The sequence below is a fragment of the Motacilla alba genome, chromosome 1, assembly GCF_015832195.1.
Source record: "Motacilla alba alba isolate MOTALB_02 chromosome 1, Motacilla_alba_V1.0_pri, whole genome shotgun sequence".
Lineage (NCBI taxonomy): Eukaryota > Metazoa > Chordata > Aves > Passeriformes > Motacillidae > Motacilla > Motacilla alba.
In genome coordinates this window covers 19,572,934-19,598,703 of record NC_052016.1, presented here as the reverse complement: position 1 = coordinate 19,598,703, position 25,770 = coordinate 19,572,934, and the positions used below count along the sequence as shown (strand labels likewise).

Genomic DNA, 25,770 nt, shown 5'->3' with positions numbered 1-25,770 from the left:
TTTTAAACCTGAAGTATCAGGACTTCTACAAAGTCACGGGTTAGGAACAAAGATGCCACTAACTGGGTTTCTGGGGGACCTTTATTTTGCAACACTCATCAGTGCTGGGGTTACTTTTATCAGTAGCTGGAGTTCTTGTCTATAGCTCTTGGATGTTTGTACATAATTATACTGGCTTTTCTGACTCTAGTCCCGTAGACATTAAAATCAGCTTAGCACAAACAGTCCTGGAATGCACATTATAATACCTGAACTACTTCTATCCCATTCCACACCCATTTATGTGAAAAAGGGAAAAGAAATAAGAACAGAGAGCCCACAGAAATGTACACTAGATAATTAAAGTAAGGACTTTTTGAAGTATTAAAATCAACCTTATTTCATTAGTATGGGCTCAAGTCTTCCTGTAAAAAATGGCTTTGTACATCCTCCACCTAACCATGGAGAAAAGAAATTTATCAATTTAGATGCCTGCTTAAAAAAGTTGTGGGAACAGGAAGCATCTCAGTTGAATACCTTTGTGGCAGCATCAAGGCATTTCAGGGCAGCACAAATTTCATTGCACAGTGTTTTTATGGCCTTTTTTTGTATAATATTGCTAGGGGCTTCATACACCTTATGCCAGCAACTCACTTGGCTGGTTACAAACACAATATGTCCAGTGAACTTTGAGAGCTGCAAATTCCTGCCTTTCAGCATGCCTCTGTTTTAACCCCTGTGTCAGCTACCCACAGCTTTCCAGCTTGGAATCGGGTTCCTGTTCTCAAGGTGGATTCAGATATACCATGATACATCACTCTTGGGGTCAAGATGTTTATTTTCCCAGTTTTTATCCATAGTACTTCCCTAGATTACAACCAATTGAACCTAACAAGTGTTCCCAGGGTGCCTCCAGTGCTCCTAGGACACTGGTGTAACTCTACTCAACAAACTTACACATTTCAGAAGGAAAAGGATAATAATACTGGAGATAGTAATAAGTGCATGCAAAAATAGCTAACAAAATAAAATCCCCTAAATTTCATTAAAAAATCTGACAATAGTTGAATTTAAATGTTTAACAAATACCCTCTTTTTAATGCATGTTTCCAGCTGAACAGGATCAATGTGAAAAGACTGAGAAGTCATATTTAATTAAAAACAAAACATGAAGAAGTCACCTACCAGTACCTCAGGTACTAGTACACCTGGACTGGATATTTTTGTGGGCAAAAATGATGTTCATGGTATTTTTTATATTTCAAGCAAATACGAAGGTATGAGAGGAAACAATCTCTCTTTCTCTTTCCCTTCATTCCTTCCTTCCTTCCTTCCTGCCTTCCTGCCTTTCTTTTTCCTTTGTGTGATAAAACCCACAAACCATTTAGAGGGATTTTCATCATATGGATTTTCAAATTTCTAAAAAAAAAATATTTTGTGAATGGTTGTTTCAAAAACATAACACAGAAAAATGAATCAAATATTTTATTAAATGAATTTGAGTTCTTCAAGTTTTTTTTGCAAAATATGACTGTTTGGGGCTAAAAACTTAAATTTTTGTTCCCCAGCAAGATCTGTTCTACTTTGTAAGGCTTCAAGCTCACTTCAGTTCTTAAATTAGGGATAAAACTGGACTCAAACATTGGCTTTGCTAATTGCAGTCAGATTCCTGCAACACTACCCAAGCAATGACCAATTTATCAACACAAAGCTTATATAACTGTTTTCATTTTGTTAGTAGTAGTTTCAGTCACTGCTCCAAAAGGAAAGGACAAAGTCTTTTAAGTCTTTTTTTACTCCTAAAATATTTAAACCAGTATTGATTTTAATATATTTTCTAGGGGTTGAATTGTACTGTGAACCCATTTTTAGCAGAAAAAGAGAGAAGTAAAAACTCCACTGCATTTGGAGGAGGATTGGAAGGCAGATCCACACCTCCCACTGAGTCAGCATCCCCTGCAGCTCACTCCCTGTGACAGCTACTTTGTGGGGCACCCAGAGCAGATCTACAGCCAGACAGCCCCCCTGGAAATCACCCTCTTCATCTCCCTCCAGTAGGCAAACAGCAGATTTCTGGTATCCTCTTTTCCCCTGCAACTTCTCCAGGTCCAAAGTGTTTCCCCACGGAGAAGAAACCCCACATCCAAATGCTAGCAGGAGCAAAACTATCCTGTTCCACACTGGTGAATACAAAATACTACACAGGGATAGTAGCTCACAAACTGATCTTAAATACCTCACTATAGGTGCAGAGCAACTCCATTAAACCATACACGAAAAAAACCAAAACAAAACAAACCCCATTAGCAATTCTTTTTGATTAAAAAAGTTACAAAAAAACCCGCAGAAGGATAAGCACTATATTAGTTATTTATCTAGTAGAGTAACTTGGTTAAGATTTTTGGCATTGATTCAGTTGAGCTTTGTAATTTGTCTTGTAACATTTTTCAATATACCACATGAATGGAAAGCTGAATTTCAAAGAACAGAAAAGCCACAAGTTACATAACAATGGCTGCAAAGTGGAATTTTTTTAAAATTCATAATAGGTATAATTAGCTCCATAGAAAATAATCACTTTATGTTTCAGTGCATCTTTAAAATTTTCCAGATGTTTTATGTTTTCAGTACTTCATTTATATTTACTTAAATCCTTCTTAAACAAGGTTTATACAGGAACAGTACATAGACCTGACAGCTAAATGGCAAATTGCTCATTTTTTCACTAGTGTGACTAAATAGGAGAAATTTATATTCTGTTTGCTGTTCACCCCCTCAAACAAACCAAACAAAAACCTCATCTAGCAAATCTACCCGAATATAGTGTTATACAGGAGGTGAGATGGGATGACATGTCACTCTGTACTTCTGTTTTTTTCCTATGAAACTGGATGGTTTTAGCAAAGCAGAGAAAAACACAAAACAAGGAAAAAGACCTCTAATCCCTGAGATTCTCAAAGATAATTCTTGAAAATTTCGTCTTCCAAATCCAGTCAGATACTCTCTGTACTTACACTTTATGCTAAAGATTATTCTACCTTAAAATTCTGATATCTGTTCTTAGAAAAATTCCAGCTCATCTTTCCTGGTACAGCTTCAGTATTCCCACTGCTTTCCCTTTTGTTGACTGCCTCATCTCTCAGTATTTTTCCACACAAGTCACATCCCCCACCCTTAACTATTTTTGCATCAGGAACCTGTTGCCTCCATGGCCAAACACTTACTTGCGATGCGCTTTGCCCTGTCCTGACCGAGGCACAAGCCGTGGTTCCGTCGCCCATGGACAGCCCGGCTCCCTCTCACAGCCAGCCTGAGGTCTCCTCCTGGGGCCCAGCGCAGACTACTGGAGCTGGTGGAATTTACAGCACCACCGTGACCTCTGCCTTTAACCTTGAAAGAGTTCTGTTATCTCTAGAGCACCCTTCTTCCCTCTGCTAAAACAGACAGATTCCCTGCAAAGGTTTTTCAGCTGGAGAGAAGTATTTCAATAATTATTCTTCTTCTGACTGTTCTAATACAGAAATCTTCTCACACAAAATGATTTTCTTTGCTGCAAACTATAAATTTTCTGATTTCTGATCTTTCTGTGATGTTCTCCTCTGCACAACTTCATCCCCAATATTAGTGTTTCACTAGTTAAATACAATACATGGACACCAGTATTTCAGTAGCTGCTACTGTTACTCTCTCCCTCTTCTCCAACATATTCTCCCTTTTCCAACTCCCCAGTTATGTCTTGAGCTATATAGTCTGCCAGAAGAAAAATCCTTGTGTCGTTTTATCCTGTTGTCTGATTCTCTTCCATTTTTTGTTCCTGTATGTCTGACTTCCAAAAAGAAGTATCCATTCTAGAAATATTCCCTCTTATAAAGTACTTGCTTGTGTTGCTCCTCCACTTCCTCCTCTTTCAATGCAGAATTTGAGAAGAGCCTTCTCTCATTCCTTGGCATCTCCTTGGACCAAGCGATTCAATATTTTTCCACTTTAGTCATGTCCAGCCACAGCTCAAAGAACTGCCTTCCACCAAGAAGTGTCTCTTGGTTCTTACACAAGAGCAGCTCAGTGCGTTGCTGATATTTCCATCCTCTAAGGTTCACTTGGGCCTCTGTCTCCCAAGATATTAATGAATCCCCAGTGCATGGATAGTGCATATACACATTCCAGCCTAAACTGTGCTTTGAGGTACTTAGACAAGCTTCCTTACTGAATAAGCCAAGCACTTAACAAGCTTTAGGTATTTATGCCCACAACAGCCCTGTAAGAGATCCCTATTTTTACCTGATGGGGAACTGAGGCATAGGAAAACTACTTATGCTACTTAACATCAGGATATCTGTGATAACTCAGGAACCACGACTAAGTCTCTGATAACCCAGACTAGAATGCCAATCTAAAGACCATTCCTTCCACTTCCTGAGTGATAAGAGTTCAGCAAATCTTATATACATAGATTTTCTCCTGCTCTCCCTGGAATGTTCTGTGCATAGATGAGCTCTCTTGGCTGGCTTGAAAGCAAAAAATTGAGTGTCTTTTCCTCCCCCTATACACCTTTAGACAGAAACTGGTTAGCCAGTAGTATTTTGCTGTGTGCAGCATTTTTTAGTCTTTGATACAAAAATTGATGTTCCTATGTTCCTATAGCTATAAACATATGCAAACTAAAAAAAAAAAAAAAAACAACAAAAAACCAAAACAACAACAACAACAACAACAAAAAAACAGAATAAAGGGGAGAAGAAAGAAACATGCTATGTGTGGTTTGTATACAGAATTCCAAAACAATTGTAAAATCCATGCTGCTTTCTGTACCATCTTATTTTTTCTTAGTTCCTTGGGAAAATATGTCTCATCACACCATACTGTTCAGCATCCTTTGTCAAAGCTTTCATCAAATATGGAGCAAAAAATAAAAATTCTAAACATTGCTGTATTCAGGACAGTGATACCCACTTTATTTAATGAAGACTGGGATTTTCTCCCTGCACCTGAGTCTGTTTAAATGAGATAGCTCCACTATATCATGAAGAAATACTACCTACATAGAGATAGCAGCCAGAGGTAGCCACTATGACTTTGCCAGGACAACTCCTCAGATATAGAGTTATTACAAATTATTATCTCTATCAGACAGGTAAGTCTGCTGAAGTGAGGGAAAGAGACAGGAGAATGAAGAGTAAAAGGTGATGAAGGCAAACAGCGTTTGTAAATCATGTGCCTAATACAGACAAAATCATAAATAAAAATGATTTCCAATGAACCAGTAACACTTCAGGACATAAAATGTTTTTATACCTCATTAAACGAAATTTCTGTTTCCTAGGACTAAAACTGTAAAACCTCTATATCCAAGCTTGTTTGAACTTCAAAACAAACCAAATAGCAGCAACTTTATTAAACAGGACATCTGCTTCAGTGATACTAATTACTTTCCACGTCCCATGTATTGAGCTAGTCAACCTTAGTCTATTGTTTATTCTCCAAGTTTCTCAAGGTAAGATGAAAATAATACCTGACAACGAGGAGTCCTTTTAAACAACTTAGACTGCATCTATATTGGTTGTTTGATCCTGTTCCCATAACATTCCCATAACAAAGCATGGTTTGTGCACAGCTGAAAAATCTCTTATCTAGCTCACTTTATCATTTATAACCTTCTAAGCAATATCAAGAATGTTGAAAATAGCAACTTAAAATTATATCACAGGAATAGGAAGAAATGGCCCGGCCAGTTGTGCTCCAGGGAAGAAAAAACTGTGTTCCTAACTCATTTAATATGAACATGAAACTGTTTTTGTATAAAAGTATAAATACTACTGTAATAATCAAGAGGAAGTTTTGAGACCCATTAGCTTCTATAAATACTATAACAGCAAATATTCTTTATGAGAATCTATAGGAGCACCACTGCTGGACTGCTTGGGACACTTTATACTTTTACAATGTACAGACTTTATACTTTTACAATGTACAGACTTTATACTTTTATAATGTACCACTGCTGGACTGCTTGGGACACTTTATACTTTTATAATATACATATAACCAATATATGTTATCCCTTGTTTCCATGTACGCATCAGAGCCACAATGCCTATTTATGCATAATAGATCTAGATGAAATTAGCCCAGTTTATGGATTTATCCCAAGCTGCAACTTTTAAGCTGGGCCACACTGAACCAAAAGAGAAAAAAACCCCAACCAGCCAACGAAATATTTAAAACGAGGCCCTGTGTGCTGTGAAGTCTGGCACAATCTTTAACCATAACAAGACCATAAGTATGGTATTCTCAAGTAGCAACACACTAAAATGTATCTAGTTTAATACATCTTACAGATGGCAGTATTTTGCCACAGCAAGGAGATCTTGACAGGGAAGCACAGAAAACAATAAAAACTGAAGATTTTAGAACTGGATTTTCAGAAAGTGGCCTCCATGTTTGAAGATAGTCTGGAAGTAAAGCTTTTCATTTCCTCTGTAACTGTTGCCAAGAACACAAAAAACCTTTAAAGGAGGAGATGAATGAAGTGAGTTGTGGAATGTAAGGAGCAGCAGGATGCTCTGGTGTTGTCCCATGGCAGAGAAGACACTGATGTTGGATCTATTTGCAAAAATCTCAAACTACTGAAAGTAAAGCTAGCTACTAATCCCCCCTCAATTAATTTTCACAGGCTGGAGGTCTAGGGTACTCAACCTTGCAGCACTAACGAAGTCCTTGTAGCAGTACAGTTGCATCTTTGTGACTTACAATTAACTTTCCATTATTCCTATTTATCTACAAAACCACCTTAACAGAGTCAATGAAAAGGAGAGATTGTGTGACTTTAAACTAGCACCAAGAAAATGCTGGACCTCAGTCAACAGAAGCCTCTCCTTGCTTCCTGTGTCCCAGACATCGCTGCTCACCCCTTAGAATAATTCCTGTCTTCTTTATCTTCATCCTTTGTTCACTGGGGTTGGCAGCTTCAGAGGCAAAGCCAGAGACAAAGGGTTGCCAGGGCAGTGTGGTGCCAATCCCTCTACAGCCCCTTCCTGCAGCTCCCAGGGAGGTCCATAGTGGTTGCTCCCTCCTCTTCCAGTAGGAGGATTTACTCCTAGCACCCTCCCACTCCTCCTGGAAGAGAGGAGGCAGAAGGCATGGTGAGTCACCGCTGCCTACCTGCACGTCCTGCAGACGCACCACTTTGCCTCGTTCTCCTCACAGGAGGAGAGGCAAGAGAATGAGCTGGTAAAATCTCACAGGATGCCTGAGAGATTTCCACTTTGCTGTCTCTTACTGAAAGCAGAATTTACCATCTAGAAGGAAGAGCAACTGAGCACAGAATGCTTTGTGGTTTGGTGGGCAAGGCTCCTGGCAAATGGAGGAACCAGGCCTCCAGCCTTCTGTGGTCTTCCTTGCAGCACTCGACATACTGACTAAAAGCTGCTGGGAGCCTGTAAGATATCACAAGATAAACTCCAAAAATATTGTAGGATTTAAAAACAGAGAAAAAATATATGCATATCTCTTCACATGCAAGGCAGTACACAAACACGTGAGCAAAACAAACCTCATTAGAGCTTCCAAAGTTTTGCTTCATTTTTATCTATTGGTAAAGAAAACCACTGCACTATCATTAAGAGGAAGATCTTTGGTTTGTGCTCTCCAAAAGGTTCAGTAGTCCTTTGATTAAATAGGATTGGGAATCACTACTATAAAGCAGTCATCACGGTAATAGCAGAGAACATCCCAAGTCAATTAGATCTGCACTGTACAGCACCACCTCAGTTCAGAGGAGTTATTTGCTCTTCAACCCATTCTTTAAGGTGGAGTTTTTTCCCTTCAAAAAATGTTGAGAGACTGAAAGATATGTTTTATAATCATCATTCTGCTGCTGGTAGTGGAAATACTTTGTCAAGAAAAGCTCTGGAGGCTGAGCTGGGAGATAGTTTTTCCTGTAAGATACTCATTTATTGAGGATAATATTTTCAAAAGCCAGCTCGTCATATCATAGCATTTTTATTTTCATTTCCTTGACCATTTTATGTTCAAATAAAATTGTTCAAATGATCTCAGCTCCATTCAGGGTTTTTAAAAATATTTTTAGTTTATATATTTATCTTTTTTATTAAATTTTCCAGCTCCTGAAATAGTAAACATGACTGTTATGATAAGCAAGTAGCCACCCTGTTATCATCCATAAGCAATCTAGTCCCACTTGTGACACATTCCAGGAAGAAAGGAAGGAAGGAAGAAAGCTAGGAAGGCTGAAATGGAAGGAAGCAAGCTAAAGGCTGAAATGAAGCCATGAAAGAATGGATTTTGTATCTTGGTTTTATCCAACTTGAGTTCTTCCCAACAGCCATTGGATATACCTTCAGTTCCCAGCCTGTAGATCCTTCCAAGGAAACCCTACCCACGAGGCAGATGAGCCAAGCCACAGAGAGCAGGGTGGTGCACATCACGTACTGAGATATGCAGGTAACAAAGGGAAAGCTGCTGCTTTTTTTTGCAACACAATATGAAAGTCTACCTTAAAAACTGCCCAGACCTCATCAGAGATGGCTGAAATTCCAATACTTTCTCCAGTTAATTGCTCAATACCTTTTTCCTCAATCTGCAGTAGATGAGAGGTTCTTAAAAAATGAGCAAGCATGACTCATTTTTATGACCAATGCACCATTCGCAAAACGCTTTCCAACCAGATTGCAGTTCAAATAAGACATGTGTATTGTTGCAAAACAAAATATGCTGGCTGAACAGAATGTATTCATCTATATTAGTTTTTCTTTCTAAATCCAGCACACTGTGAGCTAAATTAATCTGCTGAGTGCTAAATTCATCTACTGAGAGCTACTGTAGATTCAGGGAAATGTTTTGAGTGCTGTAGCAAACAAGTCTCCCTCACTCAGGAGCCCTCTGTGGGCTGCTGGTGTTTTAACCATTTTGTCTGCTTCCAAGCAAGGGAGCAGCTGATAGACAAGGGAAACGCTCATTGATTTGCAGGGGCAGCACCACAGCCAATCAGCCCTGGAACGAGGCACAAGCACAGATCTCTCCAACTATGCATATTTATATGCAGCTGTCGTACCTCCAAGTCTCCAGTGAATACCGAGTGCTTGTGTGGCCACCAAGACACACAATGCTACCCTGCAGCCTGCTCTTGCTTCACTGTGGTAGGGGGAGATGCAATATATAAAAACACATTTCATTTTCCCTGCCTTGGCTACCCGAGCAAATTACATGCCTAATGCAAGTACACTATAGCTGCATAAATTCTTAATCCAGAGGCATTTTCAAAGGGCTAAAGGAAACCAACCTCTTGCAAGAATGTATTTTCAGTAGGGTGGGCTGAGCTACAACAATGGAGTAACAGAGACAAACGTCTTGCCAACAGTGTCAAAAAGCCCCGTGGTACTGAGGAGAGGGTAGGGGAAAGAGCCTTCCCTGATGCTGCCGTGGTGATGCATGGGCAGCACGCAGAGATATGTCTGTGAATGGGACTCCTCAGCTCAGAGGTGGGGCACAGGGGTTAGGAAGGCTGGCAGGGAGTTTTCCTTTTGTTTTAGCAAACTCTAAGACTTAAAAACATACCCCAAAAGAGAGAGGTCTGTGGAGCTGAAAGACAGAAGTCCAAGTAGAGATGCTGGTAGAGAAAAGGCTCTGTGAAAAGGAAAACCCAACAAGCTGATGCTTTTAGGAAGGCTGGTGAAGTACATGTACCAAGGGTTCAGAGGGCATTGGCTGATTGTTTCATGGTCAAGCCATTACTTGTTTACTGAAGTAGAATGGTATTTAAAGCTGTTTCTTACAGTCTATGGGCACACAAAGCTTCTGCAGACTTCCATCAAAATCAAGAGCTGGAACTTAAACTGTGTAACATCCAAAAAGAATTGAAACAAAACCCAGAGCATTCTTGTACAGGTGAGAAGGGCTGCCTCTGGTCAGGCTGCCCACAACTGGGATCATTGGCAAACTCCTTGAGGAAAGTCTACCCTGGCATGAGTTCTCTTGGGGTCCTAAATTACACAGAAAACTCCCTTCCCTTCCCTTCTTGCAAACACTAAATGTTGAAATATAAAACAATTATAAACCAAACCCATAAACCATAAAGAAAAAAAGAAAAAAAATGTGTATATGTATAAATAACCATCTCACTGTGTTGCTAGGAATACTTACATTTGCTACCCCCTTGCAAACAAGCCACACTAAGACATAAAAGGGGAAAAAAGAGAACAGGATAGAGTATTTTCACATCTGGTATTTACAACTGGAAAAGAGTACAATTGGGGTTTATTTATTGTGTCAATCACATATAAACTTAACTCCTACTATGAAATTATTCTCATAATTTCAGTTCCAAAGAACAATAGTAAAAGGCTTCCACTAAATGCCAAAAGAGAAATATTCTACATAGTGTATATAGGCTAAATAACACTGCTAATCTGAGAAAGGTTGTTACAGAAATCTACGTCATTGTAAGATCAAACTCCAAGTGGTATTGTACCAAAATGATGAAAATCTTGTATGGATCAGGAAATGAAGCAAATGGAACTATTTTATCTTCTAGTTTATTACTGAAAATGGGTTTTACAATTTGCTGTGCATAGTTAAAGTGCTACCCAGACAAATTACAGCTGCTCTTTTAACCTGAACATGAGATGGCATGGTTCCAGCCAATCTGAAGTATGGTTTCTAGGCAGGATGTCAAATCTCAGCCCCTTGGGTTCCAGAATGATGGATTGAACCTTGAAAGTTGCAACGGAGCAGCATATGTGATTTCTGTACTGTATTTTGATCACTCGTGAATATATTAAAAACATGTCCATGTATGCTATTCAAAGCTTTGGTTTATTGCTTTAAACTATAGTTTAAAATAAAAAGTAAACAAACACATACTAAATATGCAATGCTAATTTAAAGGCAAAAAGAACTCTTTATAAATTTGGGATTTTTTTCTTTGTTTACTGATGAGGACATCAGCTAATGATGCAGCAAAAGGGCACCATTTTAGAAGCTGTCTCTCACATAGCTATCAGCATATAGTGCCTATGAATTCAGAAAGAAAAAGAAGAAAAAAAAAGAAGTGATGAATTTTTTCATTATCAACTACTGCAAGTACATAACAATTAATAATTCTTAAAACAGTTTTTGGCACGCAAATACACTATCCAATTGTTAGATATCAGACACACTCCTCCACCTGCTCATTCCAATGCTCCAAATGTATCATAACTCCTTAATTTATTTTCCTCTCTTCTGTGTACCTTTTACCTTCAAGAACAGTTTCACTAAAAAACTATAATTAATCCAAGGAAAGATATAACCCAAAGTGCCCCTTAGAAAGCTGGAGGAAGGTGGAGCATACCAATGTCATTAGCATGGAAGCTGTTGGGGACACACCCTGACTGTGTGCTTTCCTTGGGCAGGAAATTCTCCTGTGCTGTGTGCCTAACAGAGTGAGGGGCTCCAGGCTCAGGCTCTGAGTGCCATCCCAGTACGAAAATAAATCTGTTAACAACGTCATCATATTGCACTTGGACCCCACTGAAATCTTTAGTTCTCCACATAAATGCACACCAAAGTTTCCAGAATCAGCGACAGAGTGCAGCTCCTAAAAGACTGGGGCAGCTTCAAGGGGAAAACACACTTCAAATGGAAGAAAAAAAAAAAAAGAAAGTGGAAAGTCAACATACATCAATTTTATGAATGATTTGTGCAACTCAGCATTTTAAAAAGATCCTAATTTACGTGCTTTTTAGCTGGTTAATGTCTGCCTCTAGGACATGGTTTTAAACATTATTAACATTGTGACTTTTCTGCTTTTTCAACTTCTATGGTTTTATTCTTCAGAATCCTCTTGTTTATGATGACAGTAAAAATACTTTGATTTTTAATTTAGGAGCAGAGCTACCAAGTTCTGTTTTAAGGTTGGCTTTGAATACTACCCAAAATACATATTTATCTATATATTTTATATCATGTAAGTACAAATAATACAATTTCAGAATCTGGTTGACTTGTGTTTCTGTAAGACTATTAGCTTACAATCTCCTACATGTTTTATTACATTAGTTATTACATTAGCCAAGACCATATTACAGATTCAGACAGAAAACTGAGGCAGGAAGGCACCTCTGAAGACTGCCTGAGCCAGCTCAGCTCAGAGCAGGGTCAATCAGAGCAGGTTGCTCAGAGCTGTGTCCATCAGATTTTAAATACCTTCAAGGATGGACACTCCACAGTCTATCTCTGAGCATCCTGCAGCAGTGCTAACCAGCCCCAGGTAAAAAGCTGCCATTTTTTCAAATTGCCTTTAAATAGAATTGCTTATCAACTTTTCACTGAACACCATTGAGAAGAGCCTGGCTCCATCTTCTGTACTGTATCACATTAGTTTTGTACACATATCATGCGCATAATGTGCTGTATTTGAACATGAGAAACTAAAATGGCTAAAGTTCATTAGCTTGCAAACATGCCTTCTCATCTTTCTGGTTAATTTTTAGCAGGCCGTTGAAGGCATGAAACCAAGAACAACAAAATAAGGAAACAAATCAAGATGTTCTAACTTAAAAAGAAAGATGGCAGAAATTCTTATTATTTTAGTCTCGTGATCTTTGCTTATAAGTATGCACAGAGAAGCCAGAAATGACTGGGTAAGATTCAGATTAGATCCTTGGGGTTTAAAAATATCAGATTTTTTTTGTAAGTTTCAAAGGAAAGCACTGAGATTTCTTTAAAACCTAAGGCATTTCAGGTGTGAAAAGCAATCCCTTTAGGTTTTCATTTGTTCTTCAAACAGAACTCTGGACTACAAAATAGGTTTCAAAATTTTACCATATTTACAGATCCTAATATCTTTATTTCTACTGAACATTCCAAAAGAAGGGCTATGAAGAAACATCTCTTAAACTGGAAGTAGAATTACACTGAAGTTAAAAGGAAGTTGCAGTCAATTTCAAAATTAATTCAATAGATGTTTTTAAGGAAGGTGTAGAAAATTAAGAATGTGACTGTCAGTCACTACTTGGAGTTTGCAGTCTTATGAAAGTTTGCATTTTCGAAATTTGATAGTTCTATTTCCAAAATAGTGGCTACCAGATAAGCTGCTATATTACTTAGCAGTTGACTTTTTTCTTAATGCCCTAAATCTATGCATGTTGCCAGGATATACAGCCCATAAATAAATCTACCAATGGGGATAGGTAAAGCTAATTCATCAGCTATGACATTTGATAGGAGGATCACCATGGTTAATTGATTATGCTCTATATCAAAGATAATTTTGTATGAAATCTGTCTAATATAGGCTGCTGCTGCTCTTGGCCAAATGAATCACCACAAAAAAATGACCTCCACAGTTCTCCAACAATAGCATTAATTTGTCTTTTATTTTTAATTGGATCATTTGGTATTTTAAATGGCCAGTTCTCCAGGCCTAGGATCCTACACTTGGTCATCCTTATGCCCATTTGGGTGTGAATTGCTGAAGATCTCTTTCTTAGTTATTTCATTCTTTGATGTCCTACAAAACTGGGATACCCAAGTCTTATTTATTAAAAATTAAAGCAGAGAGGACACAGCATCAGCAACTCCTTCAAACAGCTTTCCCACCACTTTTGGAAAACAAAAGGAAACAGAAGACTACATACCTTTGTGCCTGTTCCATCATCAGATATTCTGCTAGGAAAGGCACAAGTGGCAGAGATTGGATCCTGCTATGATGTAGACACAGAGACCACAAACATTTCAGCCAAGACAAGCCAAAGAGGCAGCTTTCCTCTGCTTGCTACAGACTCTGACTCAGGCTATTACTTATTACATCCCAGCAATGAAATTTGGACTCTACTGAAATCAAGGGCAAAACTCTTGTTCAGCAGGGCCAAAATCTTGCCTAAGTTTATTACTGATTTTACAGCAGTGACAAAATCTGATATCCTATTACCAAACTCTTAAGGCACCAGCTGCCTTCCTGTTTAGGATCATGCCTTACCATCATGTTTTCCCAATTATTAATAGATATTTGTAGCCATAAAAAGGAAAGCAAAAATGAAATAAAAGACCGCTGCTAACAGTTAGCATATATGCTCCAAGTACAACAAATGAATTTTCCAATATAAACCCACCAGTTTATTACCAAAAAGCTTCTTTTCTTGGGATGGAAACTAAGTTCTCTTTTGTCTTTTTTTTTCCTTTATATTTTTTGTTACTTTATATTCATTATCATTAAATTTCCTGTAATTAAAATTGCTGAATTAGAAACACATGACTGCTTATGAAGCCAATGTTTCTCAGCATACTGAAATCCCAGAACAATGTTTAGCATGAAAAAGCAGATCAGCTTTAATTATTGCTATAGGGCTTATGAAAACTTAGCACACCTACAAGTCCTGTCTACTACCCTACCTGTACCTGTAAATATAAGCTCCACACAACTTGAAAGCCATCACACACAGCATGACAGTATATTTTAAAAATTCAACTCCCAAAATATGTGCTGATTTGCCTTCCAAGAGTCCATATAATAACTTCATGATATCCATTATTTTCAACTGTCTTTTCAACTGTATTTTCACTGATTTTTATGAGAAAAAAAATCAAGAAAACACTGCTGCAGCAATATATATATATAAATATATATACACACTTCAGTGGCTCAATAATTTTCCTGCCACTCCCAAATTTTTATGTAGTTTGTTTGATGATTTAGCAGTTGCAAATTGCAGTTTATAAAGAATTATTTACCCAAACCTGCACCTCTTAAGAGTTTTTTAGTTCCACCTTATACCTCCAGACCTAAAGAAGAAGTACTCATTTTTTATATCACAATAATGAAATAACAGAAATTCTTTACAAGCAATACAACAGGTTCTTTAAAAAAAACAGAGAATCACTGTTCCTAGAGAGAGATGCTGCCTAAAGCTACTGTAAATGTGCTCCCAGGTTCTGATAAGGCCAGCTGGCTCTGAAATGCCATTCTGCAGCTACACAAGGGCACTTCCAACCACGTCTGTTTTCACTTTTTTTTTTTTCCAATTTATTCAATTTTTTCAGTCCCATCTCTTATATGAAGAATACCTCTTCATGTATTATCTGACTGACATTCAGAAAAATGCATTACAGAAGGCTTTGCAGGATGCCATTTTTGTATTCATAATAAACAGAAAAAAATGGGAATGAACTTTATGTGGGAAGAGCAAACGACAATCCTTTGAGTCCAAATCTCCTTTTCAACTCTTATTTTATATGCTGGGCTATTTTTTTAAACACTGGCTGAACCATTGGAAAATGGCTGCCTTTGCATCCTTCTTAGGATGAGCACTGTATGTGTACAGCACAACTCAACTTCTACATTTAGCTTTGTCCTTCAGATGGAATATTGACATTTTCTTAGATTTATAATAGAAGTTACAATGATGTAGGAGTTGGTCTCCAGGAATAAAACTGACTAAAATGTATGCCAAGATACATAAAAGAGAACCTTGCTATGTATAAATTTTCAGCAAATATCATGGGGCAATATGTTCTCTGAGACACAGAATCTGTTTTTCCCAGATTAAAATACAGAAGGTCCTTGTTTGGAGTCATGCAGGACTGTCCCTAAGTAAAAGGCAATGCAGATTTCAAAGCATAAGGGGACTATGGACTACTTCAACTCTTGGAGAAGAGAGTGAGGCAGGAATTTTGAAATTTAATTCAGGTCAGTTATGAGAATCTTGCTCTAATTTTCCTCAAGCTTAATATCACGCTTTACAAGAGCTCAAAACAAAGGGCAATGATTTTCCTATAGCTTGGCTTCTGATACCTAATTTAGTTATTTAAGAAGGTGCATTTCCATGCCCATCAATGGACAGAGAGAGGCTTTTCCAAAGATAAATTCCAATTACCTCATTTTCTGAACTGTCTTTTAACATCAGATTATGGAAATATTTCCCAAACTCTCCAAGATTTGGGTACCTGAGAACAATACAACATCATAAAAAGTTTCAATGAATGATTATTAATTTCTACTTCTTTGCCTACAGTGAGGGTACAGTAAGTAAACTTTTTATCTTATAAACCACAGGAAATTTTTGCAAAACTACAACTGAACTATAGGAGTAAGGAATAAATTCAAAACGTTAGAAAATACTGTGTGGCATGAGTAATGACAGACCCAGCTGAACTAAAGCACTTTAAGAAAACCACACAAGGATCTCAATCAATTACCTGCATAAAAATAAACTTTGAATAACTTAATTGAACAGAGATGCCTTATGCCACTTCTTTATTTAAAGAAACCCCAAAGCTATGCCTCATAACCACTATTAGCAAAATCTTTGCAAAAGCAACAATCAAAGGTTAGTAAACAAAGACGTGTCCAGTGCATGTGTGATGCAAAGGTTTCCAATATAGAAAAGGAGGCCGGAATACAACTAGGAATGAGCAATAGGAAGGGATTGACCAGAACAGATCAAGATGGAAGCAGGAAAAATATGAGATGCTTCATAGTGGTATTACAGGGAGGACTGGATTGTTTCAAAATCCAGAAAAAAAATTCCCAACTGGATTTCAGAATGAAGATGTGGCCAACAGAAAAAAACCCAAGTGTGATGACACTACAAATTTCTAGTATGGCAGGTCTTTATTCATTTAGTGCTGAATTTTAAATGCACTGTTCTTTTGGAAGTTGAGCTCTAAAGAAAAAACACAAGTAAGAGCAGTAGATAAATCAGAAAGTTACAGAGAAACACGGAAAAAAATCTCATAAAAAACCTATGGGAATTATATCAAGAAATTTTTTATTTCAAACCTGAATTCTAAATTTAAGACTAAGGTCTTTTGCTTGCCCACAGCTGGAAATCACTTTGATACCACTTTTGTCTTCTCAGAGGTAAAGCCTGAAGTGTTTGATAATCAGCAGACCCAAATAAATGAAAATATCATCTGTATAATAAGACCACTACTCCTTCCTAACCTTCTCTCAATTAGCGCATTAGAAATAAATCCTTTTAACTTTATTCTGGCATATTTTCCACCAGAGTATGGTAAACACAATCTTATGTAGGTCATTTTTCCAGCTAATGTGATATCACATTAAACTGCTGAGAAGAGAACACTTGTTACACAGTCAACAGAACAGAAAAATCAGAGTCTGTTTTCTTGTTTTAACTGAGGCTTGATCTACATATGGCTAGCAAGAAGAAAACCAGAAACCAATGTTCATGACTAGAAAATAAACAGCAAACTGCTGAACTAGTACTTTAATTCTAGGATAATGGGCCTGATGCTTCCTCTTCTGTTTTGTAAATATTTGTTTTAAGTATTTCCTATATTTCCCATTGCAAGCTCTTTTCTGTTTTCAGTTGTGTCTCATTACCCATATTGCATATAAGGGGGAAAATGACTTTGGTCTGGCTGGAAGACTTTCTGTAAGATGACACATGATTCACTCCAGGACATTTTAAAAACTGAATCTCTGAAAGCAATATTGACATTTAACTTGAGATTTGGCAGGCAGGGGAAGCATATTTCAGGTCCTTAGTATCAAAAATCTTGGTTTTATTGTTTTGCAGAAATGCCACCTCAGAGACAGAGTAAAGCAGCAATTTCACTTCTAATTTCATCCACCAGTTTTTCTGGTCTGAGAGCTGTACATCAGTCTCCCATGCCACCATAACCACTTCCTAGGCTGGGTAATTCCTATCCTCTTACTGGCTCATTACTCAGGAACACACACTAATGAAGTATTCCAGTTTAAAACACATTTTCAACATACACTTCTTGGATGGAATGTTGCACTGGCTTGTAACAGGCAAAATGTCAGAGACCACAGAGGTTTGATTTGGGTGTGCTCTGAAAACTTTGAAATCTTACCCAGGATTATCCACCTCCTTGCGGTGTCCCTTCTTCCTCTCTCTTTCATAACTTTGGTCACAACAGATCCCTATTTGTTTCCTTCTCTGCTCCTCATTTCTACAATCTCACCACAAGCCTGACATCTATTGTAGACACCCTTGCGTCCTTCAAATCCCACTGTAAGCTCAGATTTCTAAATTCTGATTACTTGGACACTGCTCCTCTGTGAGATTTTTTTGGCAATAACAATCTTCCTAACATTTTTTTTTTGATTTTTAAAAGCAATATAAAAATACCAGTGTGCCACAAAAAAAAACAAAAAACAAACAAACAAAAAAAAAAACAAAAAAAAAAAAAAAACAAAAAAAAAAAAAAAAGAAAAAAAGGAAAAAAAAGGGGAAAAAAATTTTAAAAATCAGTTTTGTGCTCAGAAGACAAATTATGCTTTGAGTTTGAGTTAAATACAAACCCAGCACAGAAAGGCAACAGCAAGACGAGGTACTGCCTCATTTCTGCACTGGTTGCATCATAATTTTGACCTCATTTGTCATCTTTAAGGTGTTCAAATAGAAGTTTTCAGCACTTTGGCAAGCCAACCACACAACAGAAAAAAGTCAGGGTACAGGCAGCATCAAAAGTTGAAAAAACCCACCTGCATTGAACTCAGCAGTAGAAAGCTGGAAAAACTTGGGAAGACTATAGCTGATAAGGAATCAAACAGCTCATGAAAAGAAGTAGTTTGTTCTATTTTTTTTTTTTTTTTGGAAACCCAAAGAAACTGAAAATTTTCTACCTGAGAAGATTAAAAGAAAAAAGAATTTTCAAAGTCCACAACACTCAAATGGATTACACTGCTTAAAAATAAGCAGGTACTGACTAGAAAATCTCTTTTCCAAGATTTCTCTTGACATTCTGTGGTACTACTGTACAGTTTCAACAAGATGAATTTTTCTAAATTTACATTCAACTATGAGCCAGGATCTGGTGATCAGTTGGTCATGTTTTAGTGTTATTTAGATATGTCTTTAACTGCAAAGAGTTCCATTTGCCTTTGAAAACTCCAGTTTTCAGTGCACACACAGATTTTTGTGCACACCTTCTGCTCAGTAACCTCACATTTCCTAGCTATCTGTAGGTAATATGAAACCTGCTTCTACCTAAATTTTATTCCTAGGATCCTACTTGCTATATTTTAAGACCACATGGTCTTCACTTCATCATTAATTATATTGTTTTACTTTAGCAACATCTTTCCTGTTCTTAATAGACTCGGGGTTTTTTTTTTGCTCTTTTTTTTTTTCTCAGTTGTATTCAAAACACTGCAAATTGGAATTTTTTTTTTCATTTTCTTCAAGAAAGCAAACATCTCCAGCACACCCTCTGCTCCCTCACTCCATTTATTTTTATTGATGTTTTCTATTTGCTCTACTGGACTTGGTTTGGATGCCCTGGTGTATTTTGTCTCCATCCTATGTTTGCTTTCCAGTTTGAGAACTTCCTGGCAGACAGGGTCTGTAAGTTTGCTTTGTAGAGCACTGAAGCAAACAGTCAGCACTCAGTGAGGAAGACACCTGGTTGCTCAGGAGGAACAGGTGTTTATTATCATGTTGTGGGACATATTCTGCCCTATTCACATCAAAATAGAAAATCTGAATATTACTTTGAACACTTTTGACAAGAAATTATCTATACAACTTTGATGACATTTGATGCATTTCTTGGTGTCCAATATCCATCATATTTTAAAGGAAGATACAGTATCCTAGTGCAGCTCTAGCTTACACACTAAGACTTTGCAGGTCACCATTTTTATCAAGGGTTTGTTATTTGTGTGTTCTCAAATCTTAATTACAGTATGTTACTGAATCCATTGGCAAAATACAGACTCCGTGTGCTCATGGTTTATGTACAAAGGGATTTGTTTAGCATTAGACACACATTCTTAGCATTGTACATGTCTGTTTCACTTAGTGGTAAGAAGAGGCTAAAGTGAAATCCAAACAAAATTACCACAATGTTCAAATCCTAATTTATCTTCAGCCATTCTAGAAGTACAGGACCTTCCCATGGGCACTTTCTTAGCCACTTAGGAAGCTGCCATGCTGAAGCTGAAACATTTATAATTGTTTAGGATTTTGGGGGTTTGGGTTGTTCGGGGTTTTTGGTTTTTTGGGGTTTCTTTTGTTGTTTTTTGGTTTGGTTGTTTTTGGGTTTTTTTTGTCAACTATCCAGAATTTGCTAGAGAAGAACTTCCCATTATTTAAGCTTTTCTGAAGCAAGACTTTCACACTGAATTTTCAGTGGTACATTTCAGATGCCCATGAGAACAACAGATGGAGGAAAAAATAAAGCAGAGAGACTTTGCTCCTGGACCAAGAGCTCCAGGAAGGTTGTTCCTTGTTCTTTCAGAAAGCAATGGAAATATTCGGGCACTGCTCTAGGAAATACAGCTGGAAATAGAAGCAATGATAAAGGCTGAAAAGACTAATGTCATCCCCTAAAGTAGCTCTTGCCATACAAATCAGTTTGCCAAACCGGAGATGTTAATTGTAATGAAAGAAGTTAAATTTTCCTGATCAACTCTTTTCAAGCTTAACAACTAGAAGCACTGTGCATAAATTACCCCTGAAAAGTTAGAAAACTGCATGTGTTGGGGTGGGCAGAGTGAAGTAATAGGGAATGTGGAAAATGGTGGAGGAAATGGGAAGACAGGCTGAAGAGAACACAAGGGAACCTCTACATGTCCATAAGGACATGTAACCATAACCACCAGTTATTCTTGTCCTTCCTAATGCATTTTGCTAATGACTCCACTTGATTCAAACATTCCTTGCAACAGACTTTCAGAATCTCTGATCGTTGTCACTGTACTCTGCCCCCTTCTTGCTGTCCAGTGCCCAAAATGGGATATCATGCTCCAGACTACCAACACGGTCCCAGCTAGCAGGGAGCGTCTGTCAACAGCAACTGCACACACTGCACAGACATGCATTTTTACTGAGCTACTGACAGAGAGAGAAACTCATGTTCTGTCCCTGTAGAGCTAAAGCTCTTTGCTCAGAGATATACAATATCCCTTTAATCACCTAGAATTGGAAGGCAGTTCTATAAGAGACTGAATAGCTCAAAATAAAAGCCTCTCCTAGTTGCCTCACAGAAAAGTGAAAATAATATTCAGAACATACTTGCTTTTCTGTACATCTAGTAGTTGAATCAGCACTCATCAGAAACAACCTCAACTCTAAAGCACTCAACTAGAAAACAATAGCAATAGTAATGCAAGACAGGAGAGGAGGGGATATATTTGTCTTCAGTGCTACTGCCACAAGTGATGACCCTGCACAAGAATAGAAGGCACAGTGCTCACATTTCTGGCTGAAAGCAGATATTCCTTCACAAGACCTGTAAAAAGCAGGGCATAATCACTTTGAATGACAAGCCTAAGAAGGACTGTGTCTTTAAGCCTTCCTTAGAAAACACTGAAACATTTCAACAGGATGATATTAGGAAGCAGCAAAATAGCAAGGGATTTCAGCCCAGTTTAATGGAGGGCTTAGGAGAAGGCAAGTGATCAGAGCCCCCAGCTGGACAGGAGGGTATGGGGCCTCCCTGCAGAACACCTCTGCTGCCCCAAGGAATCTGTCCTGCTGCTGTTCACACTGCTCTGGCCACAGACATGCACTGCACAGGTTTCCCAGGCACTGGGGGAAAACCCAAAGCTCAGGGCAGCAGTTACTGCATGGCTGTATTCAAGATTATTTGCAGTGTAACTATCTGTGTGCAGGTCTCATATAATGTATTTATAGTGGTGTAACACATACTGACCTCAAGTAAATCACTAAGCACACCACTTCTGATGGCTTCGGTGGTCTTATTTCCATGAGCATATGAAGCTTATCCACAGCCAAAGCCTTTGAAACTAGATTTTCCATGTATTTCTACTCTCATGTACTTCATTTTCTAAGAATGGATGTGAAAATTCACAGCTTAAACTGATAATTTGTTAATGTTTCACATGGTACAAAATCACAAGCACAACAATTGAAGAAGTGCAAAATACACATTTGTCACATGATAGTGTAAGCAGGAAATATTTTTGACAATTTTGCCTCCAAAACGTCTATTTCGTTAAAAATAAAGTTATTTGGAAAGGAAAAGGGAATATGACATATAAAGGAAATATGTCAATTTACTTGTCATTTAAAAAAAGCAGGGAGGGTTTTGAAATTGTTTAAATATTCTATTTAAATATTTTCAGGATTAAAAAGTTCTGATTTAAAGTTCAAAATTATGTTTTTGGTTTTCTTCCTCCCAAAGACTAATATAGACGTTGAAAAACCTGACAAAATGAAATATTTCAATATATTCTGATAGTAAATATATAACTTGATCTGATTCACTTTCCCCTTGACCTTTATTAATAAGATAAATGATAGTTTATCTTTTTTCTATTTCAGATATCAGAAAGTTATGAAACTTTAAAAATTCTTGACACACATGATAGTTAATTTTAATCTGTCTTCAAGTTCTGTAAAGTCATTTCATCAAAATATTTGAAGATTTTTTTAGCAATATTTTGAATGTGTTTTTTTACTCCCTGAATTTTTTCATCCCAGGGACAAACTTTTCAAAAAATTAGTCTCTTAATGTAAGGAGTATTATTTTTTTTTTCCCTGTGGCTTAGTCTTCCCTAGGCCTTAGCCAAGACTTCTAACATTATAGACCATATTCTTATGGCAACTGATTGTGAAGCCACAGCCAGAAGTCTTTAATTTAAGGTGAAGAATGGGCATCTGGGAGGCATAAGAAGTGCTGGCAATGCTCCTGATTTACAAGAAAATATTAACATCAACAGTTCAAAGCCCAAGACAAAAAAAAAAAAAAAAAGTGTTCTAAATAGAGATAAAATGTAGCATCAAGCAGGGACTCTCAGTTCTCTTTCTGGGTGAAATAGAGAGCACTGCACCTGTTGAATCCAGAATACTACCTAAAAAACAGGATTAGATGTCCAGAAGAGGAAATTCTTGCCAAATTGGGAGTACATAGCAGCAATGGTATCATATATATGTAACAGATTCTCCACTCTCAGTCATCAGCTCTGTGGCCTCTTACAGGATTGTTCTGTATGTCTGGGAGGGGTTTATACTCCAGAGGAGCAGTGGCTCACTGAGCTACACTGGACAGGTTTGCCGCCCTGGAGGGGTAATACACCTTTGGTGGGTTGTCTCCTGAATCTATGGGCCAGGGCAGGATCTTTGTCATCTTTGCCATCCAATGAAGTGCCTTTTTCATGCCCCTTGATGCACAGCACCAAAATACTTTTCTGCATCTCCCCCAGGCAGGGCAGCATTTTACTTTTCAAATAATAGGAATGTGAATAATCCAAAAGCACTCAAAATTCTGCAGTTGCCAAGGATGCAACCTCTCCAACATTTAAATAATCTTTTTTTTCAGTAAATGACTTCTTTTGTCTAACCCACCTGACCTTCTATAGAAACCGACCCTTTATACAAAATGGTTATGTAAAAAACTGTAAGGATCTGGCCAGGGCTGGTCTCTGATATGAGCAGCCAGCTCAGAGGAGTGACTATTAACAAGTCTTAATTGCAGCAGAGTGTAATTTAAGTGCCAGGTAGTGTTCATTTTGCACATTTTCACATCTGAATGTCTGTGTTCTTTTAGACCTCTCTAAGTTTCATGTCAAATGGCATTTTGCCAGAAAAATACCCAAACACAACAGTTCAGTGCTAAAATCCTACCCCTGGGCAAGCAGTGATTTAAATGTGGTTTAATATTAAATGCATGTGTATGTGTGAGTAAATATACCCTTGTAAAACTGTCACTGGGAGCACAAATTTGAAGTCTTTGTGCCACAATAGAACATTTGTAATGTACCATAGCCATCACAATGTATATGCATTAAAAGAAAAAGGTCAGATGTACTGGCAGTGTTGATGAAATCAGCATTTTCACTAAGATGTTATTAATATCCTTCTTATTGGTTGTCATCCATTTCATTGCATCCTCAAGAAGTCCCCATTCACAGACCAGATGCAATGAGCTGATCTGGACCCTTTGTCTCAGAGGCATGAAATTGTTAAAGCCAGAGCACTCTTGTTTAGCAGCACCAGGACCACAGCAAGTTATAATATAATTCCAGATAAATTAAACACACGGCAATTTGCTACTGAGGTTGCTTTGTGCATCCCTCACTGAATCCATCAATGCCTTTGTAAGAACTTAAAAGGTGTCAGACAGAAAAGCTAATCCAAAAACTTAAGTACAGACAATATGTTAAGTTTTATATTAAAAAATATTTGATCTCAGCAGTCATTTTTCTGACTAAATCTTCTGCTGCAAATTATTCCAACATTTACACACTTAAAAAGAGATTTTAGATTCTGCTCAGTCAAGAAAGAAAGATTTAAATGAAAAAAACAACTGCTGTATAAAAGAGTCCAACTAAGAGGAAAAATACAGAAATCCATTTGATTTACTCAGTGTCAGTATTTCCCTAAGATAATTGCTAAGGATTAGACTCCCACTTGAAAAGGGAGCCTACAAGTCACATCTGTGGAAGTAAGTAAAGAAAATATGTGCAAAGGCGTGGCAATATTACACGGGACATCCTTAAGAACCTTCTCGCATCATTTAGCAGCCTGGACAATAGTCCAAGACCCTCAGACTAGTAGATCACATCCTTAATTTTTTTCAGAACCAACTAAAAATCATAGTTATGAGTACCTCTGCAATTCTACTGACTGAAGAAAAGTCAGTAAGAAAGAGGCAGGTGCAACATTCTTCCCTTGTGCTTATTCCAAGTAGCAGATGTAACTAAAACTTCTGGAACTGCGAAAGCTTACTTCTGAAACAGGGATTTTATTTTAATAACAACATTTCCAGGGGAAATAATAGCTTTTCCAAAATCAGTGGGATATTATGACAAACAGGTTGTTTATTTAGCTAAAACAAAAGACCTGTAATCTTCTCTCAGCAACATTTTAAAGCCTATCACCTTTTCTAATTTTTTTCTGATTTATTTTTTTCCAGATAGTTCAACTAAGGATGCATCATGGAAACCTGTAAGTAGAGTTTTTTCTGCTTTCTGTGTGAAGTGAATTTTAAGGTTTATTTTTAACAAATCATATTTTTCTATTTTCCTGATTATTACCACATCTTGAACATTTGTTTAAAGAAACTGAATCCTAATGTTTTACAATATCATTTATTCACTGCACTGAAAACAAACAAACAAGGAAAACCATAAAAATTTGCTACATCTACCTGGTAAAAAATGAAATCACTAGCAAGGAATTACCTATCATGTTTTCATTAAATAAGTGTTAATTTTTGTCCAGAAAAAAATTGCATATTTGCCACAGCTCAGCTATGAACTACTCACAAAAAATCCTAAGAACACAAAGTGAACACAAAATGCTGTTGTCTAAAGACACCTCAGTTTTACAGTGGGAGTGTTGATGCCTCCAATCTTTTTATTACCTGAAAAACCATCAACGGCTTTATAACGATGAATGCAATACAGCTCAGTTTGTATTTGCAAAATTCCCTTTTAAAAACAGCAGATGTGTGCCAGCACATCTGGAAACCGATTTTAATTATACTTTCCTCAAGTGGGAAAGCAGTAGCTTGTACCCATAGCAAAGGTTTTATATCTGACCACACAAATGCTTGCAACCACCTGTGCTGTACACTGATTTTCATTATGGACTGTATCACATTACTGCTCTATTATTCCAGAATGCCATTTGAAGCTGTTGTGTGACTAAGCTGCATCAAGTGTGGTCTTGAAAAGGCCTCCACTCTACAAAAATGTAATAAACTTGATTGCAGTTAGGGTACTTACCACTGAGGGTATCACAGTATGCATGCTCCTCAAGTTGGCTTCTCTTGCTCTGAAAGTCATAAAGGGTATACAGTAACAATCATCATTGCCAGTCTGGGAATTGGAAT

At 37.5% G+C, this 25,770-nt stretch overlaps 1 protein-coding gene across 11 annotated transcripts in view; it reads right to left on the bottom strand.

The window, feature by feature from the left end:
- The window catches only part of LOC119704257, a 279,500-nt gene that overhangs the window by 67,074 nt on the left and 186,656 nt on the right, over positions 1–25,770 (bottom strand). For 9 of the 11 annotated variants that reach the window (XR_005257893.1, XR_005257894.1, XR_005257915.1 and 6 more), the window contains one exon: positions 25,664–25,712. The exons of the other annotated variants lie outside the window; for them this stretch is intronic. Coding sequence is in view for 2 of the 9 variants with exons in the window: in XM_038145189.1 (XP_038001117.1) it covers positions 25,664–25,712 (49 nt within the window). In the remaining 7 variants the exon portion in view is untranslated. The remainder of the gene's footprint in view (positions 1–25,663; positions 25,713–25,770) is intronic. 11 annotated transcript variants of the gene reach the window in all.